A 25,779-nucleotide genomic window follows, 5' to 3' on the forward strand; every position below is an offset into this window, starting at 1 on the left:
GAATGATGGAGATGATTAACTAACTGCAGTCTAATAAGCCTGAAAATTCTTCAGAGCAGGGAAGCTTAAAAATATAGAAATGAAAATTAGGGCCCATTCTGACAGAGGCTTATTTAAATATCAGAATAATTATTCCAAACCGAAAACAATCCAAATAACCTGTCACCTGAGAGATCCCAGATGGAGGAGAAAGTGCTATAAAAATGAAAATGATCATAATCACTAACACACCTAACATATGAAGGAAAAGCAAAAATCCAAAATGGCAGTAATTCCAAATAACGTCATAATCCGATACTATTCCAACACAGTTACTAAACATACTTCACAGGAAAGGCACTGATAGGCACTGTTAGGCACTGATTCGGATGCAGCTACATTCAAGGAAGGACATGAAACAGGTAAATGAACAAACACATTTCACATTTGCTAAAGCGAAAGCAGCAACAGAGAAGCACATACATTAAAACATTCAATTGATAGAACTTAAGTTCTGGAAAGTGAATCCTCCAAAAAAGCATACTGAATCAATGTATTTATACATTTGATCATGGACAAATTACGACTTCTATACAATAATATTCAACAGTTCTAAGTTTCCTTCCAATCAGCCATAATTACTACATAGACTCACATGAATGGGTATCAGGAAGCACGACAGAAGTACACTTCTAGATGGACCTAGAGATTATCATACTAAGTGAAGAAAGTCGGAGAAAGACAAATATTATATGATATCACTTCTATGCAGAATCTAAATAATAGTTCAAATGAACTTATTTATTTATAAAACAGAAATGGACTCACAGACAGAGAGAACCAATTTATGGTTACCAAAGGGGAAGCAGAGAATGGGGGAGTGGGGATAAATTAGAAAGAAGAAAAAGGAAAAATACATTACCAGATTAACTTGAGGGAAAAAACAAGTCTGATGCTCACAATACAAGGAACTGGTTGTATTCCTGATTCTATAGTTTGCTGCCAACTGAACAAAGTGTAGCTAGTTTATACTATAGAATTAAACTAGAATAAAGGCTAGTAAATTTATAAAAGTCCTGAAATCACCTTCCATGGTTACACTTTCTGATCCACTAATTTTACTTCTAGGAATCTATCTTCAAGAATAATCAGAGAAGCCATCAAAGCTTTATGTACCTAGCAATTCCCTATGGGTATATCCTATAGGAATATGTGTTTCTGGCCACCAGAATGGATATCCAAGATTGCTTATAACAGCATTATTTGTTAACAGCTAAAACCCATAAACAACCATTAACCAGAACAATAGGTACGTTATATATTCACACAGCGGAATACAATACACCAAAGCAAGTGAATTACCTAACATACGTGTATCAACACAGATGAACTCTAAAAGCGAAATGCTAAGCAAAAGAAGTTACACACAAAACAGACCATGCTGTATGATTCCACTGGTGTAAAATCCCCAAACAGGCAAAACAAAACAGGATTATTTATGGATTCACACTTAGCAAGTAAAACTCACAAGAAAGCACAGGTAAGGAACGATCACCACAAAAGTCTGGGGAGTGGCTGCTCTGTACAGAGGGTGGGGTCTGCTTATGCTGGGGCTTGTAAGACCTAGAGCATGGGGCTCAGTGAAGCCAGGCTGACTCCTGATCACCAGCAATGATGAGATAATAAATAGTTTGCTGACCCCTGAATCCTTTCAAAGAAATTGGCATGTGAAGCCAAATTCTAGTTTGGGAGTTTCATGGATGTCCTTACATGCCAACTAGAGTCACATGTTGTGGTGTCTCTAGGGATCAACTGCCCAGAACCAGAAACTTCTGTTCCAGCCTAGCACTCCCACTCCAGGGAAGGAGACCCACCACGAGGCTGCAGCTCTCAAACCCCTCTGTGTTTAGTTAACTCTAGTACCATAACTTTATGCCTTGATTGTATTTCGCGTGTTTCCAAACCTGTACTCATTAAAAGACAATTCTTGGTTTGTCAGGCAATTTTATTCATTATGGTTAAAGTCTTCCTAATCTCATTTTTAGAGATAAAATACAATTTATGTTAGCCTAAAAGTAATACTGGTTCATTTTCCAACATCAGAACACTAGGTTATATGAACCAAAACTGTATGGCCACAGGAAACCACAGGAAACATGTGAAAATTTAGTTGGTGATATGCTATTTTTGTCAAAATGCTCAGTGACCACAAAGGATGAGAAACAGTATTTGGTGGTGTGGAAAGCAGAATCTTTTAAAAGTCAATGCCTGACTGTTTATAATAGCCAAGACATGGAAGCAACCTAAATGTCCATCAGCAGAGAAATAAAGAAGATGTGGTACATATATACAATGGAATATTACACATACATTAAAAAGAATGAAATAATGTCATCTGCAGCAACATGAATAGACCTAGAGACTGTCATACTGAGTGAAGTCAGACAGAGAAGCAGAAACAATGTATGACATCCTTTACACACAGAATCTAAAAAGTCATGATACAAACGAACTTATTTACAAAACAGGAACAGACTCACAGACTTAGAGAACAAACTTATGGTTGCCAAGGGTAAGGATGGGGGGAAGGGATAGTTAGGGAGTTTGGGATGGACATGTACACATGGCTATATTCAAAATGGATAACCAACAAGGTCCTACTATATAGCACAAGGAACTCTGCTCAATGTTATGAGGCAGGCTGGATGGGAGGGGAGTTTGGGGGAGAATGGATACATGTATACGTATGGTTGAGTCCCTCTGCTATCTACCTGAAACTTTCACAACATTGTTAATCAGCTATACTCCATACAAATAAAAAGTTTAATAAAGAAAAAGTCAATGCCTGAAAACTCCACAGATTACGTGTCTTGTCAAAAGTGAGACAACACAATTGAATAACAGGGCATCTCACATTATCATCCTAAAGTGCACATCTAGTAAAAAATGTTTGATTTGAATCCAGCAAGCTGTAATACATAACCTCCAGTTAGTAGGATATGCCAGGGAATAGAAGAATGATTTAAATGTCATTATGAGGAATCAGAGGCTAAAATTTTCTACAGGACAACTGGCCCAGTTTCTTCAATATGTCAGTGAAAAAGAGGAATTGCACTAGAATAACACTTAAGGGACCAGACATATTAGAACAAACATAATGCATGGTCCTGGGTGGGATCCTGATTTGCAAACCAAGAGTAAAAGAACATCTTTGGAGATTAATTGGGAAAATCTGAATATGAGCTTGAAGTTAAGATAATGAAAAGTTACTGCAGTAAAAAGGCATAGGTCATTAATTTAAAAAGCAGGTTACAAAACAATACATGCAGCATATGATTTGGTTTAAAAAAGTATAGATGAATTTACATATACCTAGGAAAAGGTTCCTAAAGATTTACACTAAGCTGTTACAATGGTGATCTCTGGAAGGTGGACATGTGATGTTTTTATTTTTTCATTATTCCGCTTGTCTCTATTTTCTAATTTTCTTCAGGATACATGCACTGCTTTTGTAATAATTAAAAAATAAGTTAAATAAGAACTGCCAATGGCCAGGGGGATTCCCTGGTCCAGTGGTTAAGAATCTGCCTGCCAATGCAGGGAACATGGGTTCAATCCCTGGTCCAGGAAGACTCCACACCTACTGAGCCCACGTGCCCTAGAGCCCATCCTCTGCAACAAGAGAAGCCACAAGAAGCCTGCACACAGCAGCACAGCCACAAAAACAAATAAATCTTTAGGAAAAAAACTGTCAATGGCCAGGAAGAATTCCTAAGATGACAGAGGAGTAAGACCTGAGCTCACCTCCTTTTATAAGCACACTAAAATTACAACTATTCAGAGAGAACTTACTGATGAGAAAAAGACCTGAACCTTCCAGAAAAGACCTTTCACAGCTAAAGGTAAGAAGGAAGCACAAGAAGGTGAGTAGGAGGGGCAGAGTGGAAGTATAGTTAAGACCCAAATGGTCGAGTGGGTGACCCACAAACAGGAGAGTAACTACAGTTTCAGAGGTTCTCCCCAAGAGCGAGGGGTCTGAGCCCCACATCAGGCTCTCCAGCCCGGGGGTCCTGTGCCAGGAAGATAAGTCCTCAGGATGTTTGGCTTTGAAGGCCAGTGGGGTTTACTTTTAGGGGACCCAGAGGGCTGTGGGAAATAGAGGCTCCAGTCTTAAAGGGTGCACACAGAATCCCACCTGCTAAAGGACCCAAGGCAGATGCAGCAATTTGAAAGGAGCCTGAGTCAGATGCACCTGCTGAACTTGTAGAGTCCCCCAAGAGGCAGGGGGCAACTGGAGCTCACACTGGGGACAGACACTGGTGGCAGCCGTTTTGGGAGCTTGTTCTACTCTGTGGACACTGGTGCTGGCAAGTACCATTCTGTCCATCAAAAGACTAACAGATAAAGAAGATGTGATAGATACACATGTGCATGCGTGCACACAGCAATACTACTCAGTCATAAAAAAGAATGAAATCTCCCCATTTGCAACAACATCAATGAACCTGGAGGGTATTATTCGCAAGTGAAGAGAGTGACAAGGGATTAATCTCCAAAACATACAAACAGCTCATGCAAATCTAAGTTTAAAAACCTAACAACCCAATTAAAAAATGGGCAGAAGATCCAAATAGACATTTCTCCAAAGAAGACATACAGACAGCCAAAAAGCGCATGAAAAGAAGCTCAACATCGCTAATTATCAAATAAATGCAAATCAAAACTACAATGAGGTAGTACAAGGTAGTACCAGAGGTATCACCTTACACTGGTCAGAAAGGTCATCATCAGAAACTCACAAACAATAAATGCTGGAGAGGATGTACAGGAAAGGGAACCCTCCCGCACTCTTGGTGGGAATGTAAATTGGTGCCTCACTCTGGAGGACAGTATGGAAATATAAGGAATTCAAATTGGAAAAGAAGTAAAGTTGTCACTGTTTGTAGATGACATGATACTGTACATAGAAATTCTAAAGATGCCATCAGAGAACTACTAGAGCTAATCAATGAATTTAGTAAAGTCACAGGATACAAAATTAATGCACAGAAATGTCTTGCATTGCTATACAGTGAAAAAAAAAAAAAGATCAGAAAGAGAAATTAAGAAAACATTTACTACTGCAACAACAACAACAAAACACCTAGGAATAAACCTCAAGTCTCTTTTAATCTTTTTTCGTTTTTTTTTTTTTCTCATGCTATTTTGGGTTTTTTTAACTTAATTTATTTTTTAAGTATTTATTTATTTGGCTGTGCTGGGCATGTGGGTTCTTCAATCTTTAGTTGCAGGATATGGGATCTAGTTCCCTGACGAGGGATCAAACCCGGGCCCTCTGCATTGGGAGTGCAGAGTCTTAGCCACTGGACCACCAGGGAAGTCCCTATTTTTTATCTTTAATTTTTGGGTATAGTTGATTTACAGTGTTGTGTTCATTTCAGGTATAGGGCAAAGTTAATCAGTTTGGATTTGTCTAATTGCTTCCTTATAAAATCAATTAACTTGTTCCTCTAAAATAGGGTTGGCAAATTTTCCTTAAAGGTCCAGACAGGAAATAGTTTAGGCTTTGTGGGCCACTTACTACCTCTGTCATACACTTTTTTTTGCTTCCTGGTTTATTTCTGTCTTGTTCTAACAATCCTTTAAAAATGTAATCCCTCTGTTGTAAAGCTGTGTTTTTCCCCTTGAAATAACCAAATAATCTGTGGGGTGATATTTCCAGTTCTCCATCTACCTTTCACCTAATAATTTTTATCATATGTAGATGGTTTTTGCCTGAATCAGATATTTTATTAGGAGTTGAAATGGTGATTCTCTAATTATACCATTACTTCTCCAAATACTAGCTGGCATTCTTACATAAAAAAAGAGCATACCCTCTTTACCTAGAGTTATTCAGTTACCTTAAAATAGCTGCTACTAGAAAAATGGTCAATTCAATCAGTATTTAGAGTAAGCAGCTGATATTAGAGTAATTTTTAAGACGGTCAATTGTGGGATGGGGGAAGGGTCTCTTTTCTGAGGACTCATGGATTTTTACATATTCATGTGAATAAATCAACTGCAGCCACTATTCTCCCCGATGCTCCAGCTGTCACAACTTCAGCCAGTGTGGGTCCTTTCAAACTGCCTTCGGTGTCCTTTGACACAACTCCATTAGCTTGTTTGATCTAAACTGAAGTACACATATAATTATTCCATTAGGTTTTGCAAAGCTTTCTTGTTTCTAGCACAAAATGATTTCTCAGGCTTACCCTGTTGAGTTCCTACTGCAGACTTGGAATTTCTCTTTTTCTCCAAGGAGCCCTGGTTCCTTCTAGTGGGGAAGGATATAGGAAGTAAAATCTGTGCGTTAGGGGTACTCATTACTACTAGCATTTGATTAATTTAGGTTCTTCTGCAGACAGAGCTTGGAAAAAAAAAATACATGATGAACTTCACGTGTCTTGTATCTTCTGATTTATGCTTATCTATCTGTCCTCGTGTCTGATTTTTCTGATACTAACTCCTTGCCTGATTCCTCTTCACAGCTGTCCTCATACCCATTCTCTTGCTCACCTCAGCCTGCTGTAACTGTTAAAGCCACCTCCTGCTAAATACTGAAGCGCTACTATTGCTGTCCCTTCGTTATATGACATTGCATGGCTCTGACCATGAATCACATTAAGCAAAAATGAAGGGATATTGCCATTAAAGTAATGTGTAGCAACATTTATTTGCTGAGCACTAATTTTAGAATGCCACATCTCTCCTAATTGTTTAACTGCGGAAACAGATTGATTTATAAAACCAAATTTTGTTTTCTATATCATCATCAAATTTTACAGACTTCTGAGCTTTAAGGGCACTGTGATTGGCACAGAGATACAAATAAGTCAAAGACAGTCTTTAGCGTGAGTTGTATCAACACATACAACTGCTCTTTAATAAGCCAGGAAGCATGAGAAGAGCTAGTAGGAAATGGCAACCCACTCCAGTGTTCTTGCCTGGAGAATCCCAGGGACGGGGGAGCCTGGTGGGCTGCCGTCCATGGGGTCGCACAGAGTCAGACACGACTGAAGTGACTTAGCAGCAGCAGCAACAATCCTAACAATCTCGTAAGGTATATAGTATGATTCTGGTCGTGTTTTTAATAATCCCTACTTTTTGTCCACATGAGAAAAATGTGCGGTTTCAAACCCTGAATCTCAGTCAACACAGCTAGCAACCAACAGAAACAAAGTAAACCCAGACTCACCTAGTACCAAAACCTGAGCCCGCCTCACCTCGCCACGCCGTCTCCTAGAAGGGGTGATGATGGACGAGACATGCCCTAACTGCAGCAGGGCTTAGTGTTTGCTTTCATTCCACACAACCTTCCAGGCACTGACTGTACCACTGAGGTGGAAGAAAGTGCTTATCTGAGGGGTTCCTCCAGCGGCTTTGTGTCATTCTAACAGGGTATCCCAGAGACTCCATTCTGCTTAATGCCTTTACTGATGAAGGAATTAAGAAACTCGTAACACTGGCTGCTGATACTCAAGTAGGCAAGAACAGCTGTTACCAATCCTAGTTTCATATCAGAAATAGTAATTCTCATCCCTGGTTACACATTATAATCACCTGATTAAAAAAAACTCGTGATGCGCAGGTCACATCCCAGAGCAGCTAAATAAGAATCTCTGGGGGGTGAGACCCAAGAATCAGAATTCAGTGCAAAAGCTGCCTGGGTGATCCTTATATGCAATCAGGGATGAGAATCAGCTTTAGAATACAAGAATAGCATTCACTAAGCGACTTTGATAAATGGAGGGTAGGGGGGAGAAGGTTCCAATCCAAAAAAGAGGAGACCAAACGAAATGGAGAGACAACAAACAGCATTTTGAAGTCAGCAAGGAATAAGCATGAAAAGCAGTGTTTCTAAGAATTTACACTGTCTCCATTCAAAGGCACTTTCACTAAAGGAGAGTCTGCTATTTCTCTAGCCTGGTTCAGCAAAGTTAGAATTCTCACCTGTAAGGCTCCAAAGCCTATGCTCTTCAAGTCACACTATCCCCAGCAGTAACAGCTGTCACTAATTGAGTACCTATTATGAACCAAATGTTTTAGTTTCTAAACAACTTTATGAAATAGGTCTCTATTTTACAGAAGATGGATAAAAAAGATAGCTTACATTTATTACTAAACAAGTCATCTGGACCAGGAACACCCAACTGTGATCCTGGGGGCACTGAATTGCTATTCTAGTGCACACAAAGCACTGCCTACAGACAAAATACATCATGTCATTAAATGCTGTTGTGATAAGAGAATATACATATCCTTCTAGAAGTATCACTAATTCTGTGTCATTTTTACTCTTTTTATCGACCTGCAGATACTAAAATAACCTCTACTATCACGTGAGAGCATACGATTTTAAAAAATATTAAGAAGGGGTCCTCCTGTGTTGAAACTGGAACTCTCAGGCACTGCTTGTGGGAATATAAAATTACACACGCCTCTTTGAAAAGCAGTTTGGCAGTTACTTAAAAAGTTACACAGAGATATATCAGATAGCAATTCCACTCAAGAGAAATGAAACAAATGTCCACACAGACTTGTACATGAATCAATTCATGATCAAAGCAGCACTAGTCATAATAGTTGAAAACTAGAAACAATACAAAGATCTATCAACGGATGAGCCAATAAACAAAATATAGTATAATCATACAATTGAATACTATTCAGCAATAAAAAGGAACTATTAATATGTGCTACAATGTTAGTGAACCTCACAGACATTATGCTAAAGAGCCAGACACAAAAACTACCTGCTGTCTGATTCTATTTATACAAAATATCCAGGAAAGGTAATCAATACAGATCAAAAGCAGATTAGTGTTTGCCTGGGGCTGAGGGTGGAAATGGGTGTGGGGGTGGTAACCGACTGCAAAAGGTCAGGAGAGAACTTTTGCGGGGGCAGGGGTATAGACATGTTCTAAAACTGGATCACAGTGATGGTGGCACAATTCTGTAAATCTGCTAAAAATAACTGAATTTTACACTTACAATGAGTGAATTTTATACTGTAAATTATACCTCAACGAAAGTGAAAGTCACTCAGTCGTGTCCAACTATTTGTGACCCCAGGGACTATACAGTCCATGAAATTCTCCAGGCCAGAATACTGGAGTGGGTAGCCTTTCCCTTCTCCATGGTATCTTCCTAACCCAGGGATCAGAACCCAGGTCTCCTGCATTGTAGGCGGATTCTTTACCACTGAGCCACTAGGGAAGCCCAAGAATACTGGAGTGGGCAGCCTCTCCCTTCTCCAGCGAATCTTTCTGACCCAGGAATCAAACCAGGGTCTCCAGCACTGCAGGCGAATTCTTTACCAACTGAGCTATCAGGGAAGCCCTATATCTCAAAAAGGTCATTCAAAAATATCGTAGAAGGTCACTGGATTAGAGTTGTAAAAGAGGAGGGACGTCATACTGAAAGACTGGGAACCAGCTATATAGACAATAGTAAAGGAATTCAGCAAGAGTGAGGGTGCATAAACGAAGTAAAACAGAAATTCTCTGGGTAAAAATTTTTAGTAACAGTTATATTTACTATACACTAGAACCACAGAACTAAGTAGTGTATGCCTATTTGACCTGTGAATGTCATCTTATACTCATTCTATTTCATCAAGGTGCTCAGCCTCCTGCAGAAGATGCCCTGAGTACACAGCCCTCGACTCAATGGAATTAAGGACATGAATTAACCGGAACAGACGACAAAACCTAAGTGACAGAAGAAAAGTACTAAAGTGCTCTTGGTGGTCAGGAGAGATTAACACAGGTGGGGAAGGAACAGCAAAGGCCTCATGAAGGAAGCAGTAACTCAGTTTGGCCTTAAGGCCTGGGGAAATTCCAACAGGTGGCAACAGGAGGAGAGAGTGAGGAGGGAAAGCACAGGGCATTCTCAGGAAACACACTAGTCCGGTCGAAGCACAGGGCATAGAGAGGGAATGGGAGATGAGGCTGGAAACGTGTAGGTCCAGATGGTACAGGGCCCAAATGCCATGCCAAGGAGCCTCAACTTTATCTAGTTGGCAAAGGGGAGTCCCCAGAAGGCAATGAGTTGTTCAGAACTTCCATGGAAGAAGGTAATCTGACAAAAGGAAAAAATGAAGGGGCAGAGCATAAATGCAAGATAAAGGTGTGATTATTGCCTAAAGTTCAACAAAGGATGTGGCTGTATAGAAAGGAGGGGGCAGATTCTTTGATCCCAGGAAGGAGGGGAGGTTCATGCTGAATTACAATTCATCTCTTGAGAGCTTCTGCTTTGTCATTTTTTCCAATGCTCTTGGGATCTGTCTGTCTCTCCCACTGGCAGTTAAGAGTCCATTACTAACATCTTTGGCAGTCTGTGTTTCAGAAGACACATTTTTCATTCACTTTGTTTTACCCCAAAGGATTCTATTTGGCAAATAAATTCCTTTCACTTTAAGGAAGTGCATGCAAGGAATGACTTTTTAATTCATTTCTGCCAGTTTTTAAATAGGATGTTAATTTTGAAAAACTGGCCTCAATCCTATGCTATGTTCGACTTCAATCTGGTTTTTGAAGAATAAGTCAAATATTTAAATAGACTGCAAGGCTTTGAATCGATTCTAAATAAAAACTGGTATGCTTTTTGTAGAGTTCCTATTAAACACTGAAGTTCCTTTTCAATAATCTGTCTGTATACAGACTACACAAAAGAAAACACTACTGCTTAAGTAAAGAGAATTAATTTTACTGCACAGAGTTTAAACTCTGTGTTTTACAGACTTTTTATAACACACATTTGCATAAACCACAGCTTTTCTTGCTCTGTGACCTTAGGTGAGTCACATCCTCTTAAGGCCCTAATTGTTTCCTGAAGTGTAAGATGAAAGAGTCATACGGTAGAAGCTAAGTAATGGGTTAAGCCTGGCCTTCAAAATTTTAGTAAGAAGAAATTCTCACCATCTTAAAACATTATTCTAGAAATCTGAAGTCAAAGTGGTAATTACCTATGCTTTCAGTCTTCAGATCAATAAACCTTTACAGGATTGTGGCCATGTGTGTGGCACTATACCAAGCATTGGGATAAAAATCAGTTAAAGACACAGTCCTTGCCTTCATATTGTCTAAAGCCTAGCAGGAAAACAAACATCATCATTGTGAGATTAAATGGCAAGAAAATATAGACCTCAGGCTTTATCATTTAAATAAACTGAGTCTGAGAAAGAGCATCACAGGTCAGTGCCCCTAACCTTTGAGGACAAGTTAATGTTTATCCTCTGTTGGCAGCCCTCCCTTCAGGAGGGAAGAGGCTGACTGTGTGGAGCATGAGTTGGATGTACAGAGAACAGAAGGTCTTCTGTGAACAGTTTATAACTTTGTTAGTTTTATTTCTGTGAAATAATTATGGAATAAAGATCTGAAGTGATGAGGTATATCCAAAATTCAGTTAATACCTTGTTTCCTTAATTTATATAATATTAGAAAACATGAAATTGACATCTATTACTTAAGTCTTATCATCAATCTAGAGGGAAGGCCATATGCTAAAACACCTGTGACATCATGGTTACATCTTCCCTGCACTCTGAGCCTGACCACAGCAATGTCATAGTGGAAAGAATGACTGGTATCCATAGAAACATCACCAGACTGGGACCATGTAAAAAGCTGTAACCTAGCAACTGATGACGAGAGGTATGTGTAGGGGAATTCTTCCAGTTCAGCAAATGATAAACATGCAACACTGAATGCAACTAATAATACTAGGGCAGTGTGGAAAGGCGGACTTATCTGTAGAGAACTGGGAATGTCAGGCTTTTTTTAAAAAAAGCCGCTTGCACCATGCTGCTTAATTTTAAACAGGAAAAGCATGTAAACACCTCCTCACTGCCTATAGTATCAGTTGTGTGCATGGAAAGTACCTTACACGTCATGACTAGAATGGAAAATACATTTTGTAGTGACACCAATCATTTCAACCTCTATCTCTCATTATACAGAGGCAATGAATTTTGTTGAGAGGAGAAACCATCCCTGGTCTCAGAGAAGGATGGATGTGTTCTATATGTAAAGAAGGCAACATTACAAAGCTCTCAGATTCCCCATATACCACATAAATGTGAGAATGTTTCTCTTAAGCATTTTCTTTTCAATAGAGATCACATAAATATCTATATACATGGACATTTAGAGAGTGGAAGAAACATCTAGTTCAATTCCCTCATTTTACAGTCACAGTCTGAGACCCAGAGTGAAATTTTTTTTAAGCTCAGAAAGTTAGTGACAGAGCATGGGCTAGAACTGAGGTCTTCTGTTTTCCATGCCAACCCTTTCCATTAAAGGAGAATTCCATTTTTCTTTTCCTTCATGTCTAAAGAGGAACATCATTTGGATTTTATGAGAATGAAAAACAAAAACCACTGGGATCTTAGGGTTAATCTGTTGTAACAGTTAATGTTACTCTACTTAATATAAAAATGAATGTATGTCGTAGCTCAGTCAGTAAAGAATCTGCCTGCAATGAAGAAGACCTGTGTTTGATCCCCCAGTTGGGAAGATCCTCTGGAGAAGGAAATGGCAACCCACTCCAGTATACTTTCCTGGAGAATTCCATGGACAGAAGAGCCTTGCAGGCTACAGTCCATGGGGTCCCAAGAGTCCAACACGACTTAGAGACTAAATCACCGTACTACCCTAGGGCAATTTGAAAAACACATCCTTTTTCTTTGGAAATTCTATTCCAGGTTATAGCTTCAAAGGAATTTATTCAAATCTGTGATTATCAGATATATTGCCTGAGTACAAAAAGACCAGCAGCTTCTCTATTTGGAACAAAATGGTATACATGGCACACTTACAGCAGTCTGCCATCCTGCTCAGCTTAACTACTCACTAATGGATTAGTGATTTACAAATCATGTTATAATATACAGGCGAAAAAATATTTTTTACAAATAAAATATTAAGCAGAACTTTAATACATGAAACATAAAACTGCTCAGGTTGAAATGGAAATGGGGGAGGGGACAGGAATCCACCAGCAAAATGTCCCTTTCAGCTCTTCCTTCCTTCAAACTATTCTGAGGTACCTCTTGGAAACCTATGGCTCCTCTGATCACAGTTTGAGAACCACTGATCTAAACCAATGGCTGTCCAAGTTATGAGTGTGGTGGTGGGGGTGGGTTTTCCCTCTCCATATGCTTTCCCATATATAATCTTATAAGAAGCCTCGATAAACAGATACAGATAAGGGTAACCTTTTATTAATATTAAATATTTTATAAATTTAACTAAGATTTAGAAGATCATTAAAAATACCTAGGTCTTTAAAAAAATTGAAATTGGAGGATAAGGATGATAGTACTAGCTTTACTCTGTATCAATGTAATTGTGGATTCAGCTTTGATTTTAAAGCACTGAAGTAGTTACAAATGCGACCAGTTTATACGCAGTTCATCTTACAACAGTGTCATACTACTGAGTTACCGGAGAGGGCACAAAGGCAAGGTGAGCTGGCGGCACAGCCTGAGACACCAGCGGCCTTTCCTTCATTTAACGTAGCGCTCATCTTAAGAGGGCACATGATATGTGTATTCTGGTAATGACTCTTCAGAGCGTGACAAAATTTTAAAAACAGTCAAATTTGTGGAAGCTCCAAAAAGACATTTTACAAACATTTTCTAGTCTAGTCCAGCTAGACTGGAAGTTCTTTTTCAGTTCTAAAAATTATATGAGAATACTGGATCACTGTCCTGGACACCAATGAAGAACAATGGAGAAGACGCTGTCACAGTTAAAACATTATCAGCTTTTCTGCTGATGATTATGATTACGATTATTATATTAATGATTATGTTTACTCACTGAATACAGATACATTATTTTTCAAGGCAACAGTATTTAGGGACCAGACCTGCGGGCCAGCCAGCATAGGTAACAACAGAGTGCATAGTTTGTGGCCATTTTTTGTTTTCTCTGCCAGTAAAGGCCAACCTTACTATCACTTGCAATCATTTGCCAGGTATAAAACTTAGAGGCCTCACCTCACATCAGGCAGGGGCAGCTCATTTAATTCTGTTTCCATCACTCCAACACAGCACACTAATCTGTCTACAGAGACTAAGGGAACCCAGGTTAAAAAAAAAAACAAACCTGACTACCAATGTACTAAGTCAAATCTAGCAGCATTAAGAAAACCTACTCCCACAGTGATTCATCTAAATCTTGGGCCTGGCAACCCCCCAAACTTAGACTTAACGTGTCAGAACCTCTGGCTCTCCTCTTTTGAAAAAGAGAATCAAAACACGATATAGTTGTAACTAACAGAACCAACCTAAGATTCCTGAATCAGGCACGGTTCTCTCTGGATAAATAATTAAGATCAGTCTCAAATAATCAAGATACAAATCTACCCATAAAAACACCCATATGCTGAACGAACAAGCAATTATCACCTTAATGTGTTTAACCTACTAATTAGCAACAGTACCAATCTGGAAAAAGCTGAAAATGCTGTCTTCACAGAGAGCTCCTATAGGCAAAAACCCCTTTTCTCTTCTAGCTGAAGTGAGCCTCTTAACAAATCCTTCTCAATCTTCATAGTACCTCCTTGACAAAACAAATACAAGCTGCTGAAAGTGGACCCTAAACCTCTGGATGCATTTTACTCAGTGACTCTGAAGTTAAGGGGCATCCAAAACAACATGCAGCAAATATCAACAACAACAAAACAAGCCAGCGAGATGGAAATACACGTGAGGAGGTTTTTGTTTCTGATTGACCACCTCTCCTAGAAAAGGTACAAAAACCAATCTTAACATCACTAGTTAATCCATAACCACTTTAAAGCCTTCAGCAATTCACTGACTTTCTGATGATCAGTTTCCTATCTGTCAAATAAAGAATAACTGCTATCCGTTTCATCACAGAGTGGTAATGAGATCTCAGAAGGTCCCATATGTGTCCTTTTGGAAGTCTGAATTTACTGTTGTCTGGCTGGAAAATAATTTTGTCTTCCAAACTTCTTTCAAGGATAAGCTGACTAAAAACTGCCATGTCTTTTTTTCTACAACACAAAACCGGTAAATGAAACAGACTTTAAGGAGAAGACAAGTAAAATACAGGCCCCTGCTCCCAAAAGCCCAGTCAATAATTAAAACTACTTTTGATGAGCAGCTGTTGTTCACTGTAAAGTGTTCTAGAAACAAGGATGGTTGTGTGTCACCAGGCAGAGCCACAACAGTCACGATTTTAAAGCCTTTAACCCTGAGAAAGAAACCTGGGAGAAATTTGCTTCAAAAAGTACACGGATGCAGAGCTGCTAATCCCAAATGAGCTGTTTAAAGAACAGGGATCTGTTTGCTCTTCAGGGGAAAATTAGTCTTTTCAGGAAGATTAGCTCCAGCTACTGTGCATCCTACCTTCTTTGTGTGTAGATAAGACATTAGAGGCAGACTGAGGAATACAGCTTAGAACAGGCAGCAGACAGACAAAGCACCTGTTTGCACCAACTTCCTCCTACTCACGTCATTCCACAGACACCAACTCAGAAGAGCAGTTCTCCTAGCGGCTGAGAGTGTGGGGGACAAACGAGAAGAGGGGGTCATGGAGGGTAGAAGTCAGGGCTAGACGGAATGAGAACTCATCTGAATACAGCTTCAGTCACTCTGAATAAATTCTTGGGAACAATCAACAGAAGGCACTATAAAACAGAGCCTCAGGCCCTGAGAGTGCTCAGATGACTGTGGGAAATTTAACGCAATATTTCACCTCAATACAACAGAATTCTCACTGTTCTACTTATATGAAACCAACATGGATATTAAGGGTAGCTCAAACTTCATCCAACAGTAATTATTCGATTTTATATTCCAACCTCTCCTCTAGCCTTTGGTCTCTCAAGTTAATGATGCCACCATTCCCTAGGGAGCCCAAGATGAAAATCCAGGAGTCATTTTTTATGATTCTTTTCTTAACTCCCTTTCTCACATCCATCCATTCCATTCAAAACTCTTGGTTGGTTCTACCTTCAAAACATACACCCCATCTAACCCTTCTCATCACCTCTATAACCAAAGTGACCATCAACTCTCCACTGGAGAGTGGCTTCTCCCTGACCTCTAGGCTTCCACTGCTGGCCCCTATAATCCATTCTCCCATGGTAGCTAGAGTAAACTTTTAAAACAGTTATCGATCAGGTCTTGATGCTCCTCTGCCAAAAGCAGATCACTGGCTTCGCAGAACACTGAATAAAACCCCAAATCTGTATCATGGCAGGAAAGGGCCTACATCACCTGGCCACTGACTACTCCCCTTTGACCTCATCTTCCTAAGCCAATGGCACCATGGTCACATCAGCCTGCTTTCCACTCATTCCTAGGCTGGAGAAGGTGTGGAGAAAAGGGAACCTTCGACACCACTGGTGGGAATGTAAACTGGTGCAGCTGCTAAGGAAAACACTGTGGAAGTTCCCTAAAACTAGAATTACCAATCTCAGTCCTGGACATATATCCGGACAAAACTGTTTAATTCAAAAGGATAACACACCTCTATGTTCACAGCAGCCTTATTCACAATAGCCAAGACATGGAAGCAGCTTAAATGTCCATCAACAGATGAATGGATAAAGAAGATGTGGTACAGCCCAGAAATAAACCCACGTACCTACGGTCAATTAATCTTCGACAAACAAGGCAAGAATATAGAATGGAAAAAAACAGTCTCTTCAGCAAGTGGTGTTGGGAAAGCTGGCCACTTGCTGGTAAATCACTGAAGTTACAACATATCCTCTCAACATACACAAAAATAAAGACCTAAACGTAAGACATGACATCATAAAACTCCTATAAGAGATCATAGGCAAAACATTCTCTCACATAAATTGTACCAATGTTTTCTTAGGTCAGTCTCCCAAGGCAACAGAAATAAAAACAAACAAACTTGCACAGCAATGGAAACATACCATAAACAAAATGAAAAGACAGCCTACAGAATGGGGAAAAATATTTGCAAATGATGTGACCAACAGGGGCTTAATTTCCAAAATAATCAAATAGCTTATACAACTCAACGACAAAAAAACAACCCAACTGAAAAATGGGGAGCAGACCTAACTAGACATTTCTACAAAGAAGAAACAAAGGCTTCCCAGGTGGCTCAGTGGTAAAGAATCCACCTGCAATGCAGGAGACAGGTTCAATCTCTGGATTGGGAAGATCCCCTGGAGAAGGAATGGCAACCCACTCCAGAATTCTTCCCATTCTTGTCATGGGAAATCCCATGACAGAGGAGCCTGGTGGACTACAGTCCATGAAAGGGTCACAAAGAATCAGACATGACTTAGTGACTGAACAACAACAAAGGTATCCTCAGGATATATGCAGCAATGTCAATACTAAGTGCTACAGGATAAACCTAACTCAACTCCCAGGAGGGTCAATTTTACACAAATATTTTTGAAAAGAGATTTGACTACTAGACAAAACAGTTTTAACATGCTGATAAGTGCTGGGGACACGTCAGATTCTTCCATCCTCTCAAATTAGAGAATCAACATTGGACTAGATGCAGAAATCTCATCTTCATGAGGAGGATATGATGGTTACCATTTATTGAGCACTCACTATATGCTAGACATCATAGTTAGAGTTTACATACATTACCTCATTCCATCCTCATAACAACATCAGATAATAGTAATAATACTATTGTTTCCATTATACAGAGAATGAAAGTAAGATTTTAAAAAGTGGGAAAACTTTCCCATACTCACCCAGCTAGTACATAACATAGTTGGTGTCTGGTCCCAGGGCTGTCTGGGCTCCAAAGCCTGTGACCTTGATTGCTACCTTAGAAATTTGAAACTGAGGCAAAGGAACCCTCATCAGTCTTGTACTGGAAGAGCCTTAAGTAAGCCACATATCTTTTGGTCCCTCCAGTTTTTCTCAGCTATAAAATTAGGACAATTCCCATCCCTTCCATCATCATAACGTGGATCCGAAAGCTTATGAGATATATATTATAGCATTCTATTTTAGAGCTGAAAAGAATCTTGGTCATACAAACACCTGAATATGAATGTTTATGGCAGCCTTATTTATAAAAGCTAAAAAGTGGTAACAACCCAAATGTCCATTTATTAATGAATCAATAAACAAAATGTGTTGTATCCATGCAATGGAATATTCTTCAGCCATAAAAATGAGGTTTTGATATACACTACAATGTGGGTGTACCTTGAAAACATTATACTAAGGGAAAGAAGTCAGCCACAGAAGGTCACATATGTATGATTCTATTTACATGAAATGTCTAGAACAGACAAACCCATCGAGATAAAAAGTAGATTAATGGTTTTCAGGTGTCAGTGTGTGGGATGGGGGTTAGGAATGAGGAATGACTGCTAATGGGTACAGGCTTCCTTTGAGAGGTGTGAGATGTTCTATAATTAGATAGTGGTGATGGTGAAACTGTACACTGTTAAAAAGCAAATATTATGGTATATGAATCCTATCTCAACAAACAAACATTAAAAAAAAAAAAAACCATGGAGGCCATGGCAGCAAAGGAAATACATTTAAAAATACTTTGGACAAATAAATCAACTATACTTCAATAAAAAAATACTTTGGACAAAAGCATCACGGAAATATCAACACATTTTAGATATCATACATTTCATGCTTATAAAAACACATTATTCACTCTGTAAGAAAAGCATGGCCTTCTACTACTTTTGCTGGTTGTTAACTTGTCCTAAGAGAATCTTAATTCACTTCAAAGTACTCCACTCCTCTAGTTTCTGAATACTCAGTTAATAAAATGATAATAAAATGCAATCTAAACTGGCTGCTGATGGAAACCCAAGGGGCTTGGCCTGCTTAAAGAGAGAAAGGAGAAAAGCCACAAAACTCATCAAGGGCCTACATTCAAGGCCAGAGAAGATAACAAGAATCTAGATCTAGTGGAAATGTTATCCTCCCATATTCTTCTGGGAACCACTTATCTGAATTGTCTACAGAAAAATCAGGCACAGGAATCTCAACTATAAAAATACTACCTTAGTAAAATAACCATCAGCACTGAAACAAATTCTTTAACTTCATATTCTGCTTAACATAAACACATTATCTCATTTCGATTTCAACAGCACTTGCATTAGGTACAACTTTTTACCCCCATTTCAAAGATAAGGAGAGGGAGTCATAAACAAGGTCACCCAGTAAAGAAGCAGAGTCAAGATTCAACACGTGTCTGAATTCTAAGTTGAGGGCTCTCCCTATGTTATGTTAAAACTTGCTTTCTCCCACCACCTATCTTTCACCAGATCAAAAAGCAGAGTTGAGGCGGCTTCTGTTCATGTCACTTTGTAACATGAACTCAGCTCCCAATAAATAATTTCCTCTTAAATTGTTCTGGTTTGTTGTATTCCTTTCATAAGTCTCCGTAAGAAACATTAATTCAGAATAAGTATTAAATGTTTTTGAACAAATCAATCAATCTGGCCAGGCTGACCTGGTCAATCTTTAATGAAAGGACTTCCCTGGTTGTCCAGGGGTCCTGGCCAATGCTGGGAACACTGGTTCAATTCCTGGCCCAAGAACTGAGATCACACATGCTGCAGAGCAACCAAGTCCTCACGCCATAACAACTACAGTCTGCATGCCCTAGAGCCCATGCCCCGCAACAAGAGAAGCCACCGCAATGAGAAGCCCGAGCACTGCAACTGGAGAGTAGCCCCCGCTCGCCACAACTAGAGAAAGCCCATGCGGCAATGAAGACTCAGCACAGTCATAAATCAATAATTTAAAAAATTTTCTCATGAATGATAGATGAAGTCTCAAAAAGCTATATAATCTCAAAAGGATAGAGATTCCCTTCCCAGTTGCTGAAAAAGGTTTTAGAACTGACTGTGAAAGGCTCCTGAGCTGGCCCTGTAATGACTTCCGGAAGAACTGTCCAGCCCCTCCGTTCCAGCCAATCAAATGGCAGTCTGATTCCCTAGCGAGAAACCTGCAGGCAGCTCCACCACCACCTGAATTCTCATCTTCACATACATTCTGAGAGCTCCTGTGACTAGCTCTTTCCCAAGCTTTTGGCATCTCCCCTTCGGTCTCTCCCCTGCCCGCTCTGGCCCCCGGCGCCCTTGGTTCCATCCTCTCCTCCTTCCTCTCCCTTTCTCTAGTGGTAGCATTTACTTTGTACTTCTTGGTGAGGCACGAGGTTTAGACCAGTCTCAGGGTCCCCATGCCCCTGGAGGAGGGCATGGCAACCTTCCAGTATTCTTGCCTGGAGAATCCCCATGGACAGAGGAGCCTGGTGGACTACAGCCCACGGGGTTTCGAAGAGCTGGACACGACTGAGCGACTAAGCACAGCACAAGGTCCCCATGAGAAGCAACTAAGACACAACCTAGTGAAATAACTTCACGTGCTGCTCTAGCTGAGCCTCTCCCAGAGACCTAAGCACCAAACACTAAGCATGCAGACAAGGGCAGTGCTCTCCTAAGGGCATCTGTGCTTAGGGGTGTGATCAGAGTAGAAGTTCTTTTTTCCTCTAAAACGAGTAACTGAACTTGTTTTATTTTCAATACATAAGAAGGCACGAGGTACAAAAGTAAATCCAGCTCTTAATTTTCAAAAGTAAGTGGCTTTAGAGACCAGGGCATTAACAACATTCCTGCATTTGTTAAAAGGTGTGCTCGTATTTAAGTTAGATTTCCACCTACTCAGCTCTCATACTCCTTCTTTGCATTCTCTTGACTTTGGTTAATTAATACTTCTATGACACCACACTATAAAGGTACAAATAAAGAACTTCTACTTAATGTAGAAATAAAGAGAACACATTTTATATATACGGCTACACATACCTCTTTTCATATTTAAATAATAAGAAATGTACATTCACACTGAAAATCATTTGCTCTAGAAATTTTCCCTAACCTTTTCAGTTTAAAGACGGCACCATTTGGACCTCCCTGGTGCTTCGGTGGTTAAGATTCCACCTGCCAATTCAGAGTACACGGGTTCAATCCCTGGTCCAGAAGATCACACATGCCATGGAGCAACTAAGCCCCAATGTCATGACTCCTGAGCCCATGGGTGGCAACTACTGGAGCCTGTGCACCTAGAGCCCGCGCTCCACAAGAGAACCCTGCACACTGCAGCTGGAGCGTAGCCCCTGCTCGCTGAAACCAAGGAAGTCCAAGCACAGCAACCAAGACCCAGGGAAGCCAAACATAAATTAACTAATTAATTTTAAAAAAAAGAAAAGAAAAACGGTAAATTTATTTTTTTTAAAAGATGGCACCATTTAATATCTGAACTAAATGCATTAACGTAATTTTACCAGTGACAGACTTTCTCTAGGTAAAAGAATCACAGACTTGTAGAGCTATAAGGAACATCAAATCATTAAGCAAACTCTTAGATTTTAAAAATGAGAAGACTCCCAAGTTAAATGATTGCCAAAAGTTGGTTGGTGACAAGCAAGGGTCTTTGCTCCTGGCACCTAGTTCACCCCAGTCGAAATTCTTAAGAGGTGAAAAATACCTGATTTACTGGTATCAATACCAAAGGCAACAAAAATGAGAACTACTCTTACCATATATATGATGACATTAAACAGAAGCTCTGTTTCAACTTTTAGTATTTTATACCATAAATTCTTTTTTTCTAATACCATAAGTTCTTAACTCGTGACTCACCCTGCTGAGTTGGTCCAATAACCTTTGGTTCTGTTCTGATAACTCCTGGACGGCCCGTGTTTTCTCTCGATCTGCTTCCCGTAGATGAACCTGCTGCCTCTCCAACTCATCCTGAAGCTGCTTCACATCACTCTCCAGCTCAGACACACGCCCTTCCCACTCGCCTTCTCGGTTCTCAAATCGTCTTCTTAGTTCGTGTTTCTCTTGTTCTAAGTGCTGGGTGAAAATGAAGAGGATTTTTAAACTGTTAAAAAATTCCAGAGTCATTAATTTTTTTTCTCTTTTCACACTCTTCTAACTTTTCTTTTTCCTAGTCAGTCAGCACAACAAAACACTCTGCCATGTAGGACAAGTTGCCCATTTCACAGCTGCAAAAATATCCCTTTCTGCCAGAGTAGGGAAGGCTAACTTCACAAAGAGAACGCATTCCTACTGAAATACTTAATGTTATTATGTTTATTCCTGTCCTTGGACATGGGGGTTCTAGACTTAGGAACTCACCTGAAATTTAGTAAGTCATCTATTAATCAGTGAAATACACATTTAAGCAACTTAAAACAAGCCCTTGAGAAAGCTTCTTTTGCTGTCATCTGTTATGTTTGGTATAACACCAGGCACTTAGAATTTTCAGAGACAGAAAGGACTTCAGAGATCCTCCAGATCAACCACCTCTTCTTAAAATGAAGCAACAGAAGAGATTCTGCAACCAGCTTAAGGTCTGTTCTAGCAAATGGGACAGCTGGGATTGGGGTCTCCCTTACTTGACTGTTTAATGCTCTACATAACAACTCAATAAATATTTGCTGCTATATATAGCATTGCATTTCAGAATCATTAAGGCAAGTTCAGACCTACTTTTATTAAATCATGGCCTACGATCCTTGCATGTTTATTTCTGATTCATTCATTCCTGACTGACTGTTATAGGTTAGTCATTGAAGTAATGTTGAACAAAAGAGACTTGATCTTTTCCTTTATGGAGTTTCCACTCTAGTGAGAGATTGATAAAAGTATTATGTTGTACAGTGTGACAAATGGTATACAGGAAAAGTACAGATGGTTTGAAGGAGCAACAACAGAAAAGAACTCTTTTTGGATTGAAGGAAATAAGAACATCTTTTTGTTTCCGTAAGATAAATATGAATGCCTCTTTTCAGACGCAAGTATGTTCTCCTATTTAAAAAGCATAGTATGAGGACTTCACTGGTCGTCCAGTGGTTAAGAATCCACCTTTCAATACAGGCTGATGTGGGTTCGATTCCTGATCCAGAACTAAGATCCCGCATGCCTTGGAACAGAGCAACTAAGCCTCCGTGACACACTGACTGACCCATCCCACAACCAGAGAGCCCACGGGCCACAACTAGAGTCCACGCAACACAACAAAAGATCCCACCTGCTGCAACTAAGGCCCGATGCAGCCAAATAAATAAATAGATTTTAAAAATAAACAATAAAAAAAGCATAGCAAGTACCAAAAAACCAAGTAAATACCTCAGAGTATATGAGATGCATATGAGAAGTAAAGCAATGGTCCTCAACTTTTGCTGTCAGAAAATCTCTGATATAACTGTTCAAAATATATCCACCTAAACACTAATTCCAGACTGTGATTCAGTAAAGAATGGGATGAGGCCTAGGAAGGCATCTGTCTATCTACCCATTCATCTATTTAGGTTCTATTGGAAATTCTGATGCACTAAAGGCTGACTATCAAGCACTGAGATTGTTTCAACAGGCTAAGACAGGCAATTGCATCTTCTCCTCAGCGTACTCAGACATCTTTTCACCTTGTGAATCTACACTCTTATTCCATCTAAGTTCTCACCTTTCAAATGTTTTTTAGGATGCCTCTTTTGGAAAGCCTTAAGGGGCAGTGTACAGTTATACGAGAAAACCAGTCTCATTATTTCACATCTGAGATGTGCCTAAAAAAAGATTTTTCTCTCAAGAGAGGGACTTGTACTTCTCAGCATGAAAATTTTCTGTTCTATGCTTCCCTCATTTTGCTAAACTTCCAAAAATGAGGATGTTTTAGTCACTACACAAACTTCAGAAAGATGAGATGCAGAAGTAAATGGTAATTACAATTCTAAAATTGTGATACTTGGTTTTATTGAGTTTTTCCAAAATGGAAAAGACTGAGCAGAAGGCAACAGCAAGAACTCAGTAATCACAGTATTACTGAGAGGCCAGATAAATTAGGCTTGTGTTCTAAAAGAACAGAGAGACTTAAAAATATTCCGCAAACAGCTGTTAGTGAACAGCCCAACTAAGCGACTAAAACAATCTAATCCACGTGCAGGGAGTGAGGCAGGGTTGAGGACAAGTGATGCTGATTAATCTCTTCTGTCCTTACATTTCTTCCTAATTCAGGTTTCCCAACACTCTGGGGGAAAAAGTCAAGACTTTCCTATTAACGTACATACAGAACTTAGCCTTCTGTCTATTCTGAGAAAAGAAAGGTTTCTCCCAGAATTACATTTTCAGTGAAGTGCTAAATTAACCAGTAAACTCTAGGAAGAATATCAGAAAGTGTAGCGGTCAGGCTCTGTCCATGCTATTCCCTGTTTCTTGGGGTTACACTGTACTTTAAAAGGCAATATCTACACCTGAAACTAATATAATGCTATATGTCAATTACACCTCAATAAGAAAAAGAAAAAAGTTCATGTCAAAACTGTCAAGGTCATCAAAAACAAGAGAAGTCTAAGAAATTGATACAGGAAAAAAGAGACTAAGAAGATACAGAAACTAAATGTAAGGGTATCATGAAACAGAACAAGACATTTGGCAAAGGCTAAAGAAATCTATTTGCTAATAAGTCGTGTCTGACTCTTTGCGACCCCGTGAACTATACAGTCCATGGAATTCTCTAGGCCAAGAATACTGGAGTGGGTAGCCTTTCCCTTCTCCAGGGGATCTTCCCAACCCAGGGATCGAACCCAGGTCTCCCACACATTGCAGGCAGATTGTTTACCAGCTGAGCCACAAGAGAAGCCCAAAGAAATCTAATTAAACTAAATGAAAAAGTTAAAGTGTTAGTCGCTCAGTCGTGTTAGACTCTTTGCAAGCCCAGGGACTGTAGCCTGCCAGGCTCCTGTGTCCATGGAATTCTCCAGGCAAGAATACTGGGCTGGGTAGCCATTCCCTTCTCCGGGGATCTTCCCAACCCAGGGATGGAACCCGGGTTTCCTGCATTGCAGGCACAGTCTTCACCATCTGAGCCACCAAGAAAGCCTCATAGCTAATAATACTGTATTACTATTGGTTTACTAATTATGGCAAGTACTGGGGGCAGGGCATATGGAAACTCTGTCCCATCTTTCCAATTTTTCTGTAAATCTAAAACCATTCTAAAAACAGCTTATTTAAAACTCTGAAGAAGTTAGTATCACTAGCTCACCTAAAATTGGTTGTTACAGAAATGGACTTCTGCCACGAACCAAAAAAGCATATTATTCTCCTAAGTCCAGGATATGGTTCTTGAAAGATACAAAGAAAAAAAATACTATTTAAGTGGATCAAGCACTGAATGTAAACAAGGACTCCTGCATTTGCTTAACTAAATCTACTACCCAATTATGTAATCATTTTCACCTTACTTTTTTTAACAAAAAAGTTTAACAAGAACATTTATTCTTTTTTTTTTTTTTTTTTTTTTGGCCATATTGAACAGTATGTGGAACTTCCCCAACCAGGGATCAAACCCAGATCCCTGCATTGGCAGATTCTTAACCACTGGGCCACTAGGGAAGTCCCACCATACTTGTTTTGCCTCTTAAAAAAAAAAAAAAAAGTAGTGCCAGAATCATTAGAATTGGCCTAGGGAAGAGGGAAGAAAATGTAACCTAGGCAAGAGACTACCTCTGCATTAAGAGAGAATTCACTCTCACCTGGAATGGGGGAAAAAGAGAATCCTGGACTTCAAAAGCATACTTTTAAAAAACTAAATAAAGATTAAATCTCTGAAGAAAAAAGTGTATAAATGTAAGTTAGTGCCTTAGATCATAGCATACATAACATAAAATTTATCACCGTATCCATTTCTAAGTGTACTGTTAGTTCAGTAGCCCTAAGTCCATTCATACT

At 39.5% G+C, this 25,779-nt stretch overlaps 1 protein-coding gene across 2 annotated transcripts in view; it reads right to left on the reverse strand.

The window, feature by feature from the left end:
- The window catches only part of BICDL1 (BICD family like cargo adaptor 1), an 80,215-nt gene that overhangs the window by 52,078 nt on the left and 2,358 nt on the right, over window positions 1-25,779 (reverse strand). For both annotated transcript variants that reach the window (XM_070386038.1, XM_005891472.2), the window contains exon 2: window positions 21,688-21,903. In XM_070386038.1, the coding sequence (XP_070242139.1) occupies window positions 21,688-21,903 (216 nt within the window). The remainder of the gene's footprint in view (window positions 1-21,687; window positions 21,904-25,779) is intronic.

Source organism: Bos mutus, chromosome 17, assembly GCF_027580195.1.
Source record: "Bos mutus isolate GX-2022 chromosome 17, NWIPB_WYAK_1.1, whole genome shotgun sequence".
Classification (NCBI taxonomy): domain Eukaryota; kingdom Metazoa; phylum Chordata; class Mammalia; order Artiodactyla; family Bovidae; genus Bos; species Bos mutus.